Here is a 16662-nt window from a genome sequence, read left to right on the forward strand (position 1 = left end):
GGGAGAACCAACCTACCCCCCACAAAAGTGTGATAGAACATGTTGCAAAAATGCAAGAAAGAATGGAGACAGTCCTACCCTAGAGGCAGAACAACAGTCACAGAGTCGGGTCTATAACCGGGGGGCTCGGGTAAGAACCTTTAGCCCTGGGGATCAGGTGTTGGTACTTGTGCCCACCGTAGATAGCAAATTTCTTGCAAGGTGGCAGGGACCCTACGAGATCATGGAAAAGGTGGGGCCAGTAGACTACAAGGTACACCAGCCAGGACGGAGAAAGCCAGAATAGGTTTACCATGTTAATTTGCTTAAACCATGGAAAGAAAGAGAAAACCTTGGTGGGGATAGTCCGCTGCCTGCGTTTCAGATGGAGAAGGCTCCATCACCTCGGGGCAAGGCAGGAGAAGCCCAACCCGCAGTCAAAATTGCAGACACTTTGTCTCCTAGACAGGTTCAGGAGGTCCGGGAGTTCATTAGCCGAAATACAGATGTTTTTTCGGAGCTCCCCGGATGCACCTCCCTAATCCAACATGACATTGTCACGGAGCCACAGGCCAAAGTCCGACTAAAGCCATATCGGGTGCCTGAGGCCCGACGACAAGCCATCTCGGAAGAGGTAAAAACTATGCTACAGTTAGGGGTCATAGAAGAGTCCCAAAGTGAGTGGGCCATCCGAATAGTCCTAACACCCAAGCCTGATAGGTCTCTACGATTCTGTAATGATTTTAGAAAACTTAATGACATTTCAAAGTTTGACGCCTACCCTATGCCCCGGGTTGACGAGTTGATAGAGCGATTTGGGCAGGCACAGTATTTTACAACTCTGGACTTCACAAGAAGTTACTGGCAGACACCCCTAACAGAGGCAGCAAAGGAAAAAATGGCTTTTGTAACACCCAAGGGGCTGTTCCAGTATAAGGTGTTACCCTTTGGGCTGCATGGCGTACCAGCAACATTCCAGCGATTAATGGATATTGTTCTCTGTCCCCATCACCTCTATGCCTCAGCCTATCTAGACGATATTGTTGTGTACAGCACTGACTGGGAAAGTCACTTAGCAAAAGTACAGGCAGTGATAGACACTCTGCGACAAGCAGGGCTAACTGCCAACCCAAAGAAGTGTTCCATAGGGTTGGAGGAAGCTCGGTACTTGGGTTACTTCATTGGGAGAGGAGTTCTCAAGCCTCAAGTAAACAAAGTGGAGACAATTCAGAATTGGCCCCGTCCCCTCACAACAAAACAGGTAAAAGCCTTTTTAGGTTTGGTGGGATATTACAGGTGGTTCATTCCCAACTTTGCAACCCTGTCCGCGCCTTTAACAGACTGCTTAAGAGGGAGGAAATCTGTGATGGTCCACTGGAATGATCAGTTAGAGGAGGCCTTTACAAAGTTAAAAGGGGTACTGTGTGGTACACCAGTCCTGATCCCTCCAAATTTCAAAAAAGAGTTTGTTGTGCAGACGGATGCCTCTGAGATAGGGCTCGGGACCGTGCTGTCTCAGGAGGTTAACGGGGAAGAGCATCCTGTTAGTTTCCTAAGCCGTAAACTTACCCCAGCTGAAACCAGGTACAATATTGTGGAGAGAGAGTGCCTGGCCATCAAGTGGGCACTGGAGTCATTGCGCTACTAATTGCTGGGGAGAACATTTCGGTTGGTGACAGATCATTCCCCTCTTACGTGGATGAGTCAAGCTAAGGAGAGGAATACCCGAGTCACCAGGTGGTTCCTGCCCCTGCAAAATTTTAAATTTTCAGTAGAACATCGGGCAGGCAGACTACAGGGGAATGCAGATGCCCTCTCCAGAGTTCACTGTATGTCATGTGTCCACCCCCTTAGGGTTGAACATAGGAGGGAGGTATGTGGTACAGTAAAGGGTGTTTTACTGAATGGGAGATACATTTCTCCCAGCAGGTTAATGTTTGGCCGGGTTTTTCCCTAAAGACAGGACCTGCAATAATGTCATGGTCACGTGATCAGCCCATGTGATGCTTACCTCCCTTGTAGGAGGGGTTATGGGCTATGTAATGGAGGTTGGTGTTGGGCACATGGTGAGTGTGTGTCTGGAAGATACGGGAGCTTGGCTGGACTTAGCCTGAACTTGTATACAGGATCCCCGTGCTGCAGGACTATAGCAGCAAGACTCTCAACAATCCTGGGAATGGCACCTGGCGGATGCCGCGGACCTGGCAGCCGCTTAGTTAAGCCTGTCAAGTGCAAGGGGTGAGTCTGGGACCAGTGGTTCTCCAAGTTGGAGTATATTTATGTTTCTCCTTACTTTCTGTTAATCTGCTGTTTGCAACGTGACATTAAACCACTGAAATTGGACTTTAAGCCTGTGTGTTGCCTCGTTACTGCAGCCCTGCCATTACCTACCAGAGCGAATCCCTACAATATCCAAACGAGAACACTTTTTATGATCATTAAACGTTCATTTACAATAAAATCTAAAAACGTGCCTTGTCAGGAAGAGGAGAAAATGGCCCGGTTATGAACTGGTTTATTGAACCTCTCTTATAAAATAATAAACTTATATTGATACATAAAAGCAATTTGCAGGCTTACAATAGGCTACATTCCAATGACTGTGTTTGTTTTGCTCAGAAAAAAATGGCTAAGCAAAATAAGACTGAGGGATTTTCTATTTTAATAAAATGTCGAAATAGTAGTAAAGTTTATGCAACATAGTCAAACAGAGTCTTTGCATAAGACTCTTATTTATTATATTACATACATAACTGCTTGTCAGAATTTCACCTCCCCTTACTATTCATATGGGCATATAGCTCTTTCAAGTCCAGCAATATATTTGCATGGACAGTCCATTCTTTCTTTACTAAGAAATTCCTGTTTGACTTGATATGCAATTTAGATCTGAAGCATGTGTCACTCCAGCTCTGTTCCCCACCCAATGCTTGCTTTCTCCTGCTTGACTGATATCTCTTTGCTGTGTGACTTCAGGCAAAGTAACCATCAGTCATGCATGAGGAGGTGGTGCTAAGTGTCGATTAGAGCTGGAGTGACAAAGACTTCAGATCTACGATAGCCCTTAATCTTATTTGCATATCAGTTCAAACATGAATTTATCAGTAAGGCCAGGTTCAGATTGCGTTAGGGCAGTCCGTTCAACGTATGCGTTAAATGGACTGTGCTAGCGCAGCTGCCTTTTTTTGGTTGGCGTTATGCGATCACGCATAACTATCACGCTAGCAGTTACGGACCCACAGATGCTGCAGACCGCGTCCGAGGGTCCGTCACAGAATGACGGCACATCGCTAACGCATGCTGATTATGACATGCGTGAGCGATGCGCTCATCTATAACGGTCTATGGGTGCGTTAACACATCCGTTACATAGCGTTAATGCCGCTATGTAACGGATGCGTTAAACGCACATCCTAATGCAATATGAACCCAGCCTAACAGAAAAACAGACTGACCATGTGAAGTTATTGCAGGACTTGCCTTTGAAACAGGGTCATGCACATATAAATAGTTTGGAGAGTTTAATCCTACTGCCAGATTCCCTTTAAAGAATTACACATTAAAGATCTAAAACTGTCTCTTACCTGCCCTGCAGAAGAATATGTACAATAAAAGTTGCGTTACAACAGGCCACATTTTGGATGAAGTTGAGTATGAAGAAAGTTACCAAATACTTCTGTTCACCACCTTTACTTGTTCTGGTTTCAACTGTAAGAAAAATCAAGTATTAGGTATAATTTCCATGATGTACAATCCTCACCAATCACAGTGTTATTATAATTGTAAATGATAATGATAATTAAACTACCGTAATTAAACTAACTAAAACCAAACTTACAGTAGTAAAATTATAGCATACATAGATCATGTCTACATGATAGTAAACAGTTTTAGCACATTTCTACCAACTATAACTCCAGCCACCTACAACTCTATCTCTACAGCCATGACATTACTACATGGAAACATCTCTTTATGCAACAAAATTAACACATTAGGAAAGATTTATCACAGGTTCATAGGAAAAAGAAAAAACTATTCTGCAGATAGAATCTTTAACAGTTTTAATATTTTGGAAAATGTCAAAATGTTGTCTTTTGAAAGAATGTGACAGTAGTGTGTTATAATACTATTATTAATGTATAATGGCAGAGTTTTGTTATCAAACGTAAACTTCAGAAGGCAAACGACACAACTGTTCTGACAATGAGAAGAAGCCCAGCTGCACGAACAGGAAATCTTCTCTATTGGAACAAATTTAAAGTCCGTGTTACATCCATATTGGCTTAAATTATAAGAAACACTGACGAGTTTCGAAGCCATGTAATTTAAAATAATGTCAAAAGTCAGCTTAAGTAGTTAACCACTTCCGGTAAGCACACCAATTATACAATTAGATAAATCACATGATATGTTTAAAACAGTCTCCAACTGGAAACTACATGAGGTGGCGACTTATTTAAACCACTGCCACCATTGTATACCCTCCCTCCACAGTGGACGTATAGTATACTACATGTACACCTCAGGAATGTCCTGATTACACAAGGTAAGAGCTCAATGCCGATACCCCACTCCTCCTTCTTAACACCATAGGAATTATCATCACTCATTACTCCCTTACCTATTCTTCAGCTCCATTGATGCTACCAGGCAACCCACCACCACCAATGTATTAATTTACATATTTATCTCCTTAACTGAAGCCTACTGGTATGTATTAACCACCCTTTTATCCCCCCACCGCCAGACCCTGCAGTTACTTTCATTTTATGTTCCCTAGCCTTATGTAAGGTACCAGTTCATCTCTACTACTACTCATACTTGGTCAGTATCTTTGATCTATTATATTTTTACACGTTACTTTTTTTCATGGCATTTCAACTCCCCCACCTTTTATGCGTGTAAATGGCTCAAATTATCTCTTTGATTTGTTTCATTGTAATACTCCATTATTATTCCTTGTCGCTTATAAGAATAACCTATTGAGCGACACTATTTTCCTCTTATTTTCAACTAGTTGAAAGCTATAATTGATTTTGTTTATTTATGCATGTTGCTATAATTTTTATAATATTGTCTGAGGTTTATTTTTATCACCCATATGTTTGAATAAGATACTGATGTCTGTTTTATTTTTAGTGAATTTTAGAAAGACCCGGGCTCGGGTCGAAATCACTTGGATAAAAAAATTTTTTCACTTTTTCACTGTTTTGTCATTTACCACTGTGGTGAACTTTTGTGCAGAATAATAAAACTATATATTTTGAAGTACTTCTCACGAGTGTGGCTGTAAACTACACACTGGACCAAAAAGAGCGACACCCCTCGGACCGGACCGCCCTGCAGGTGAGTATAATAAAAGTTATTTTTCAGTTCTTCTAGGTTGGGTTGGGGGCAGATATCCAGTATTATAGAATGCTTTATATCAGCCCTGAAAGGTGTTGGCTGTAACTCGTATCGGCCAAGCCTGGTGACAGGTTCCCTTTAAGTATGTTCCATTAAAGAAGATTTTATGTTGGTGCAGTTGGACTTCCTCTAATTGCTTCAATACTATCGGTGTTTTCCAGAAACATTATCCGTGCTCAGGACTGGACTCAGGCACCATTGGAGAGCTGGACTCTTCTCTTTACAACGTGATAGACCCTGTGCATGTTTCCCATCATTTAGGATATGTTAAATAACTATATACTGTATATCATTGCCAGTGCTTATCTCACCGCCATGTCAAATTCGCCCCTTTAGCATGACTGGACAACCCCTTTAAACAGAATGACCTCTTAGTTTTTATGGAAAACACCCCACTCACTAACAAATTTCTTTTTTGCAATAACTTGGTTCTAGAATGTATTATATTTATTTAATTTAGTTTGCAAAGGCCCGCTCACTGTATCTCTACATTTACTTCTATGATTCACACTCTGTTGCTTGATTTACAAAAACCATCAAGAATCACGATTGTCTATAAAATAGGAGAGTATTTTTACATTATTAGAATTGCAAGAGCTAAAGAGTTCAGAGATATTGAGCTCCTAATTAAATAATAGTAATTAACAAGGATAAAAAAATACCATTAAACTACAGCCAAATAACTTCTAGCAATGGGTTGAACTAGATGGACTTAAAGTCTCCCTTCAACCTTAATAACTATGTTACTATGTTACTAAGTATGTCGCCATAACAAGCTCACACACTCACCATAAAGTGCCACATACAGTTGTGCTCAAAAGTTTATATACCCCGGCAGAATTTTTGCTTTCTTGGCCTTTATTCAGAGAATATGAATGATAACACCAAACCTTTTTTTATCCACTCATGGTTTGTGGTTGGGTGAAGCCATTTATTGTCAAACTACTGTGTTTTCTCTATTTAAATCATAATGACAACACGAAATATCCAAGTGACCCTAATCAAAAGTTTACATACCCTGGTGATTTTGGCCTGATAACATGCACAGAAGTTGACACAAATGGGTTTGAATGGCTACTAAAGGTAACATCCTCACCTGTGACCTGTTTGCTTATAATCAGCGTGTGTGCTAAAAGCTGAGTGAGTTTCTGAGATCCAGACAAACTCTTGCATCTTTCATCCAGCCACTGACGCTTCTGGATTGTGAGTCACGGGGAAAGCAAAAAATTGTCAACAGATCTACGGGAAAAGGTAGTTGAACTGTATAAAACAGGAAAGGGATACAAAGAGATATCCAAGGAATTGATAATGCCAGTCAGCAGCGTTCAAACTGTGATTAACAAATGGAAAATCTGGGGCTCTGTAAAAACAAAACCACGCTCAGGTAGACCAACAAAAATTTTGCCCACAACTGCCAGGAAAATTGTTTGCGATGCAAAGAAAAACCCACAAATAACATCAGCTGAAATACTGAACTCTCTGAAAACTAGCGGTGTGGCTGTTTCAAGATGCACAATAAGGAGGCACTTGAAGAAAAATAGGTTGCACGGTCGAGTCGCCAGAAGAAAGCCATTACTGTGCAAATGCCACAAAGTATCTCGCCTACAATAGGCAACACAGCACAGAGACAAGCCTCAAAACTTCTGGAACAAGGTAATTTGGAGTGATGAGACCAAAATTGAACTTTTTGGTCACAACCATACACGTTACATTTGGAGAGAGGTCAACAAGGTCTATGATGAAAGGAACACCATTCCTACTGCAAAGCATGGTGGTAGATCGCTAATGTTTTGGGGATGTGTGAGCTACAAGGTACAGGAAACTTGGTCAAAGTTGAAGGAAAGATGAATGCAGCACGTTATCAGCAAATACTGGAGGCAAATTTGCAATCATCAGCCCGGAAGCTGCACATGGGATGTACTTGGACATTCCAACATGACAACGATCCAAAACACAAGGCCAAGTTGACCTGTCATTGGCTACAGCAGAACAAAGTGAAGGTTCTGGAGTGGCCATCTCAGTCTCCTGACTTCAATATCTTTGAGCAACTCTGGGAAGATCTCAAGCACGCAGTTCATGCTAGACAGCCCAGGAATTTACAGGAACTGGAGGCTTTTTTCCCAAGAACAGTGGGCAGCTTTAGCATCTGAGAAAATAAAGAACCTGATCCACAACTACCACAAAAGACTTCAAGCTGTCATTGATGATAGAGGGACAATACACGGTATTAAGAAATGGGGTATGTAAACTTTTGATCAGGGTCATTTGGATGTTTTAGGTTGTCATGATTTTAAAAGAGAAAACACAGTAGTAAATGTCTTCACCCAACCACTAACCATGAGTGGAGAAAAAGTTTTGGTGTTATCAATCATATTCTCTGAAAAAAGGCCAAGAAAGCAAAAATTCTGCCGGGGTATGTAAACTTTTGAGCACAACTGTATATAATCTGTAAGAAATTAACACTATACAAAGTGCACATCCAATAAATCCCTGAGGTGGAGTTTCTACAATAGATGCTTTCCAATTCTGTAATAATTACCAATTATGGTTGTATTTTTATGTTCACATTCAAATAGCTAATAATACTATCTGTGCGAAGAACCCTCTAATTGTCCAACTACATCTCAATTATACTTCCAAGCTGGCATTCAATGCCTGGAAAGAGACGAGCTGCAGAAATATCCAAAATTTACGCAAAAAGCTTTACCCCAATGATTAAAAGCAGTCACTAGATTTTAGAGGCGTTGATTTCGATGAATCAGTCAGATGGAAGAGTCTAATTTGATTGGATTCATGGGTTGACTGTCATTTGTTGCCAAGTCTATTCAGAGCATTTCTTTCATTATCATCCTGGTGTCAATTTAGTAATTAATTTTACATTGGCATTAATTACTGTGTGACCTACTCCATGGTAATCTCTTCACATCACACAAGCAGTAAGCCTTGCTAACATGTGATAGCTCAGATATTAACAGAGCCCTGTACATGATGTGCCTGAGCACATTTATGCTCATCGCTATATTTGCATGCATTGGCTACAAGCCCTTGGCAGGTCGAACATTTGGGCTACTATTTGTGGTGTAACCTATAATCATGTCAAAAAGGCATGAAAAGATGTATTACTAATAATAATCATATACCCAGATAGTGGCTAGCATACAAAATAATTCTCAGGCGTGTGATTCAGCCAGTGGCAAGCACAATAAGGACACAAAGGTCAAAGTATGCAATACATATATTTTATAACATAGTGGTTGAAATATTTGGGTATGTTCACATGTCGTGTTTTGCCCTGTTTTTGTCTATATACAGTATATTCAGGAGAAGAAATGTCAACACTATAAAGTTTGATGAAACATTTGTCTAGATAGATAGATAGACAGACACACAGGGTACAGTTCAGTGAGGTTTTTTCATATTCAGGAACTGCTGCGGGTTTGACTCTGTGTACTTATGCAGAGTCAAATCCGCAGCGTCCAGATGTTACAGCATAGTGGATGGGATTTCTAGAAATCCCTTGTCCACAATGCGATTATGTTCACCGGTGGATCACCCGTGGAGACGGACATGTGGTGCGTCTTTCAGGACCACAGCATGTCAATTTAGAAATGTAATCAATAGAATGTATTGGATGTGGTAAATCCGCATGGTTCAGTGAATATATGTGGATTTACCTGCATTCAATAGAAGACAGGGCTTTGGACACAGCAAAAATACTCTGCATCCAAAGCGCTGCTCATTCTGGATCATGGGAACGTAGCCCATGACCGATGTAATTCACGTTGATCTTGAGTGGGGTGAGATGCAGTCAGACACTCGCTCCTGATCCATGAAGAGGTGTACGAGAGACTCGGATGACAGTGACATGACACTCGGCTCACGCTCACAGCAGAGTTTGAGCCGAGGGTGCTTTGCAAACGGCATCCAATCCTCTTGCATAAGATAATCAATAGATGCTATATGCTAGCGCGAGTTAGAAAGAAGGCACCAGTCCAATATTCTGTGTGCAAAAAAAGACAGCTTATTTTCTGCACTGTGAATATCCTTCAGAAGTTGATCCCGAGATAAGCACTGATCCAAAAATAGAGTAAAGGTCTAATTTTATCAGTCAGTTTCCATTGTAATCAGTGCATACAATTTGCTATTAGCATGAGTGGCTGATACTTACGCATGTTAGAAATTGTCCTGTTCCATTTCCCGTTTTGTCGAGAACCTGCTGACTGGTACAGTGCGTTGCATATAACAGAATAGGGATGACAACTGTTTCCCGCATATGTAACTCAGCAGGGAGCATCTACGAGCTCCATGTTACCTAGCAACTCTCTCTGAACCGGAGGGTTTTTACATCACCCTTTACATCTGTCAAGGGTTCTTAAAAAACAACTCTTCCATTCTGAGAATAAACAGGGGAAATCAGTCATCTGCAGTGTAGAGCAAGCAGCAAGTGGATAAGGATGCTGAGTTATTATTTTTAAGATGTGAGTAATATCCCGGTCAATCATACCAGTATAGCAATAATAATATAATATCACTGTATAAAATACATTTGTCATCTCTGGAATAAAAAGAGGGAGCTACGATGAGTGATTGCTAAATGGCTTGTAAAAAGTATAAACCTGTTTAATGGTTGATGCTACTGCTTCTTTAGCGATGGCTGTGGCCTGGTTCTTAGGGAATCCACATGATTGGCGAACCAGAGTCTGTCACCACCGTTGTGTTACATGCACGATGTTTAGCTGCTCATTAATGGGAATCTAAAAAACTGCTACAGCGCATACTACATGAAGCTGCTCTCCTGTACATGTGTGTATCAGTGAGTGTCAGTGCAAGTTCTGGAATAGACCAGATGGGCATTGGCCTGCATCTTCTACTATTATCCATGTTTCAGATAAAATAGTCATAGGCTCCTTCCTCTGCTTCTGTCGAAGGACTCCGGATGATCAGACCTGCAGATTGTCAGTGGTCAGTGTCATGTAGAGGGCAAGTACCAGTTTTTCTCTTTTACTGCTGGGTAGGACTCAACGAAGGAGAAGAGGAAACAGTTATCTAGAGGCACACAATGTTGGAATTATTAGAAGGAAGTACAGTCGGGACAATATCACAATATGGAGGCATAATAAGGACATTATTACTATATGTAGACATAATGGGGGTATTATTAATAAGCAGAGACATATTGGGGGTATTTTTACAATGTAGAGTGCTCTCATGACAGACATGGGGGTCTTCAACAGATTGCTTCATGGGGGTGCCAATGGGCGGTTAGAACAAGCTATAATTTCCGCTGACAGCGGAATTTAACAGGTTAATAGCATTGGGCACAGCTCTGCTCTACTCATGGCTGTTAGAGGCAGCCAACATCTGTTGGCAAAGATGTAGGATCAATTCATGAGACAGGAGGCCGACATTGGATATATCAGTGTGCCCAATGTTGTTAGAGGTTTAAGGGGAAGGAACTAATGTTATATGGAGGCACAGTAGAGACAGTAGAGACATTATTACTATATGGAGGCACAATAGGAGTATTACTACTATGTTAGGCAACAGAGAGACCCATTATTACTATGTGAGTGCAGAGTGAGGGGGGGCATTATTAATATTTGGAGGTAAAGGGTGAGCACTATTACTATGTGAAGGCACAATATGGACATTATTACTATGTGGAAGCACAATGGGTGAACCATTACTGTGTGGAGACATAAGACATTATCACTAAGTGAAGGCACAGAGGTGACACAATCTCTATCTGGAGGCATAGTAGAGGCATTATGACTATGTTTAGGGAATAGTAGGCTCATTATTGTTATTTGGATGCAACATAAAAGCATTATTACTATGTAGAGGCAGAGATAGGGTCACTATTACTATGTGGAATCATAGAGTGGGCAATATTACAATGTGAAGGCATAATGTGGCACTATTAACATGTGGAAGCAGAGAGGAATCACTATTATTATGTAAATGCACAAAGTGGGCAATATTGCTATGTGGAGACATTGTGGGGGCACTATTAATATGTAGGGAAACCAAGGGACCATTGTTATTGTGTGGGGCATAAATTAAGAGTACTATTATTGTACAGGACATAGATGGGGAATTATTACTGTCAGGGGCACTGTGCAGGATTAAAGTACTATGTGATTTGAATACAGACAAGGAAAAATAGGGAGGGTGCTGGAAAAGGAGAAAGCCAAAGATATCGGTGTATTAGATTCAGCCTACATATGTATTCCCTGGTAGCTACGCTTCATAACTCCATAATGGTTTTGTCTTTAAAGAGCCCCTGATTTTCCATTTGTTAATCACAGTTTGAACGCTGCTGACTGGCAATATCATTTCCCTGGATATCTTTTAGTATAATTTTCCTGTTTTATACAGTTCAACTACCTTTTTCCATAGATCTGTTGACAATTCTTTTGCTTTCCCCATGACTCACAATCCAGAAACATCAGTGGCTGGATGAAAGATGCAAGAGTCTGTCTGGATCCCAAAAACTCACTCAGCTTTTATGCACACACACTGATTACAAGCAAACAGGTAACAGGTGAGGCTGTGACCTTTAGTAGCCATTCAAACCCATTTGTGCCAACTTATGTGTATGTTATCAAGCCAAAATCACCAGGGTATGTAAACTTTTGATCAGGGTCATTTGGATGTTTTGGGTTGTCATTACGATTTAAAAAGAGAAAACAGTAGCTTGACAATAAATGCCATACTGGATGAGCTGCACTACCTGAGCCACTTGTGTGGGTTGTAGAGTCTGTTTCATGCTACCACGAGTGTGAAAGCACAACCAACATTCAAAAGTGACCAAAGCATCAGCCAGAAAGCATTGGTACCGAGATGTGATCTGTGGTTCCCACATGCAGAACCACTCCTTTATTGAGGGTGTCTTGATAATTGCCAATAATTTCCATCTGTTGTCTATTTCATTTGCACAACAGCATGTGAAATTCATTGTCAATCAGTGTTGCTTCCTAAGAGGACAGTTTGATTTCACAGAAGTTTGATTACTTGGAGTTAGATTCTGTTGTTTAAGTGTTCCCTTTATTTTTGAACAGTGTATATAGATTTTATTTATTTGTGTGTACTGTATATATATATACTGTATACACACACTTCTCCAAAAAATAAAGGGAACACTAAAATACCACATCCTAGATATCACTGAATTAAATATTCCAGTTTCAAATCTTTATTCATTACATAGTAGTATGAGTTGAGAACATTAAAACTTAAAAATGATCAATGTAAATCAAAATTAATATTCCATGGAGGTTTGAATTTGGATTCATACTCAAAATCAAAGTGGAAAATTTAATTACATGCTGATCTAACTACAGTGGAAATTCCTCAAGACAAGCAAATTATGCTCAGTAGTGTGCGTGGACTCCGCGTGCTTGTATGACCTTCCTACAACGCCTGATGAGACGGCGGATGTTCTCCTGAGGGATCTCCTTCCAGGCCTGGATTAAAGCATCAATCGACTCCTGCATAGTCTGCGGTGCAACTTGGCATTGGTGGTTGGAATGAGACATGAAGTTCCAGATGTGCCCGATTGGATTCAGGTCTAGGGAACTGGCAGTTCATTCTATAGCATCAATACCTTCATCATGCAGGAACTGCTGACACACATCAGCCACATGAGGCCTAGCATTTTCATGCATCAGAAGGAACTCAGGGCCCACTGCACCTGCATATGGTCTCACTATGTGTTAGGTGTCGGGTTCCTGCAGCGGCACAGCAGGAATCCAGAGCCTTGCATTCAGCGGTCTCCCATTCTCCATCGACCGCAGAGGAGCTTGCTCAGCAGCCCTGTCGTTCCCGACGCTCTGCTCAGACCTGCTCTGTGGGTCTGGCTGTTGCTGCCACCTCTGGGCCAGCAATAGCAACGCAGGCTGCTCAGCAGCAAGCCACTTCAGAGGCTAAGTCCTTCCTTCGCTCTACTGAGCATGCTCACGAGACGATCTCCCATTGGAGATCGGGAGTCACATGCACAGGTCCTTCTCCAGATCTGATTGGTCCATCTCAGGGATCTGGAAGCTTCCGTAAGGTCCCGGCTATAAAAGGTTCGCATGGCTGCTCGGCCATGCGCTAGTATAGACTCTAGTTGCTACCTGTGTGAATGATGACGGATGCATGGACTTGCAAATGACTAAGATTCCCCTCCCTCTGATATTATGTGTGTGGATAGGGAACTAGTGATAGAGTCAGCGCCAGTCAGTGGCAAGCTACAGGCCACAGTACATATCATCCACGGTACTAGTGTCAGACAGTGTGCCTGCTACCGGGCATTGTCGTACAGCGGCAGTCTGTCGCCGTGCTGCAGTCAGCAGTACTTATTGGCGTCTGCGACGCCATACGCAAGAGGGATGCTGACCCTGTGTCTTGGGCCCGAGTCCTGTGACCATATACCGTGTGTGCATTCCGCTGAGTCCTGTGACGTCAACAGGCTCGGTCTTTGTATTTAACGCCTCGGCGCCTCTGTGAAGTAACAGAGACTGCCCAGCGCACTCCGGGTGACGTTCAACCCGCGTGCATTATACCGCCATATTGTTCGTCTGCCATTACATAGCAGCAGCGTAACACCTTCTGCACGGTGGACCCCGGGTGGCGAACACACTTACTATTATTATTTAGTGCGTTACGCCGTCCCCAAAAATATGGGTCTGAGGATCTCATCTACCTAATGGCTAGCACATAGAGGTCTGTGAGGCCCTTGGATGCAATCCCTCCCCACATCATTACAGACCCATTCCCAAACCGGTCATTCTAGTCTATGCTGTAGGCAGCAGATCGGTCTCCACAGCGTCTCCAAACTCTGTCTCATCTGTCACATGTGCTCAGCATGAACCTGCTTTCATCCATAAAGAGCACAGGGCGCCAATGTCGAATCTAACAATCTTGACATTCTTTGGCAAATGCCAATCACCTTGTATGATTTAGGGCTGTAAGCACAACACCCACCTGTGGACGTCGGGTCCTCATACCACCCTCATGGAGTCTGTTTCTGACAGTTTGTGAAGACACATGGATGTTAGTGGCCTGCTGGAGGTCATTTTGCTGGGCTCTGGCACTGCTCCTCCTTTTCCTCCTTGCACAAAGGACCTGCTGCTGGGTTGTTGCCCCTCTACATCCCCCTCGCTGTCTCCTGGAATCTGCTCCATTCTCTGGACACTGTGCTGACAGACACAGCTACTCTTCATGCCATGGCTCTCATTGATTTGCCATCCTGCATGAGCAGAACAGCCTCAGCAACTTGCTTCATGCTACTCTATAGGTGAGAGCAATGATAAAATGCAAAAGTGACCAAAACAGCCAAAAAGAATGAGAACAGAGAAATGGTCTATAGTCACCCCATGCGAGAAATACGGCCGAGCCTCACATGTTAATACCCAGCACTGCCGCCGGCACTCAGGAGCGAAGCGTTCAGCTGCATATCTTGCTATGCAGCCGCACGCTCCACTCCCGAAAATTAACATGCGAGACTCGGCCGTGTTTCTCGCATGTGTGATCCCGGCCTTATAGTGGTTGTCTTGCTAATCATTTCTACCTGTTGTCTGTTCCATTTGCATAAGTTCAGGAAAAATTGATTCACAATCGATGTTGCTTCATAACTGGACAGGTTGATTTCACAGTTGTATGATTGACTTGGAGTTACATTGTGTTGCTTAAGTGTTCCTTTGATTTTTTGAGCAGTATATATTGATGTATATGATCTATCTTTTAAATTCCTATTTTGCATCTGTGTACTCTAAGAAAGCAAATGAGACATCAACTGATCTTCACGGTGCCATCGAAGCAATAAAAGGATCCAAAAACAAATGGTGAGAGAACACTTAGCTAATTTAAATGAATTTAAATCCCCTGGACCAGATTAATTACATCCTAGAATACTGAAAGAGTGAGCGAGGAAGTTGCAGAACCACTAGCCAGAATCTTTAAAAAATCCTGGAAAACAGAAGTCCCAGAAGATTGGAGAAGGGCAAATGTTGTCCCTATCTTCAAAAAAGGAAAAAAGTCTGAGCCCGGAAATTACAGGCCAGTGAGCCTTACTTCTATACCAGGAAAAATCTTTGAACAAATTATTAAACAGCATGTATGTAAATACTTGAATAAGAATATAGTAATTAACCAGAGCCAGCATGGCTTTGTACCAAGCAAGTTTTGCCAAACTAATCTAATTTCATTCTGTGATGGAATCACTGACTGGGTCAATAAGGGAAATGCAGCAGATATGGTATATCTCAACTTTAGCAAAGCATTTGATAAAGTATCTCCTTATTGAAAAAATAACCAAGTATGGGATTGACAAGGCTACTGTTAGGTGGATTTGTAACTGTCTCAGTTGTCATACTCAAAGAGTGGTAAATGGTTGCTCGTCCAATTGGAAAAGTGTTTCAAGTGGGGTACCACAAGGCTCTGGCCTGGCCTCAGTGTTGCTTAACATTTTTATAAATGATCTAGATAAGGGAACGGAAGGTAAACTAATCAAATAGCTTCCTAACACTAGAGAAGACAGATAAAGGATTCAGAAGGATCTAAACAAGCGTCAACAGCTAAATAATAGTATTTAACAGTGAGAAATGCAAGATTCTACATATGGGCAAAAAAAATGAAAATTACATTCATAGAATGGGAGGAATAGAACAAAGCAACATCACGTGTAAAAAAGACTTGGATATACTAATAGATCACAGACTGCTTATGAGTCAATAGTGTGATGCCGCAGCAAAAAAGGCAAACATATTTTTAGCATGTATTAAGAGAAGCATAGAGATTAGATCACGTAATGTAATTATCCCCTTCTCCTCCTTGGACAGGCCTCATCTGAATTACTGTGTCCAGTTCTTGACACCACATTTTAAAAAAGACATTGAAAAAGTGGATCAAGTTCAGAGAAGAGCTACCAGGATGGTGAACGGATTGCAAAGGATGTCCTACGAGGAACGGTTTATGGATCTGGGAATGTTTAGCTTGCAAAAAAGAAGCACAAGAGGAGATTAATACCTGTCTACCAATATCTGAAGGGATGTCACAGTGTAGATGGATCATCCTTATTCTCATTTGCACATGAAAATATGAGAAGCAAGCAATGCAATGGAACGGAAAGGGAGAAGATACAAATTAGATATTAGAATAAACTTTTTGACAGTAAGGGTGATCAATGAGTGAAACCAGCTGCCATGAGAGGTGGCGAGTTCTCCTTCTATGGAAGTTTTCAAACAGAAGCTAGACAGACATCTGTCTGAGATGGTTTAATGAATTCTGCAT

General features: G+C 41.8%; 1 protein-coding gene across 2 annotated transcripts in view; it reads right to left on the reverse strand.

Moving 5' to 3' along the window:
- Window positions 1-16662, reverse strand: part of CNTN1 (contactin 1) — a 323390-nt gene that overhangs the window by 176280 nt on the left and 130448 nt on the right. For both annotated transcript variants that reach the window (XM_073573262.1, XM_073573261.1), the window contains one exon: window positions 3564-3687. In XM_073573262.1, coding sequence (XP_073429363.1) covers window positions 3564-3615 — 52 coding nt within the window. In that variant the 5' untranslated portion in view covers window positions 3616-3687. The remainder of the gene's footprint in view (window positions 1-3563; window positions 3688-16662) is intronic.

This window comes from Dendrobates tinctorius, unplaced genomic scaffold, assembly GCF_039654945.1.
Source record: "Dendrobates tinctorius isolate UK_male_01 unplaced genomic scaffold, ASM3965494v1 ptg000035l, whole genome shotgun sequence".
NCBI classification, from domain to species: Eukaryota; Metazoa; Chordata; class Amphibia; order Anura; family Dendrobatidae; genus Dendrobates; species Dendrobates tinctorius.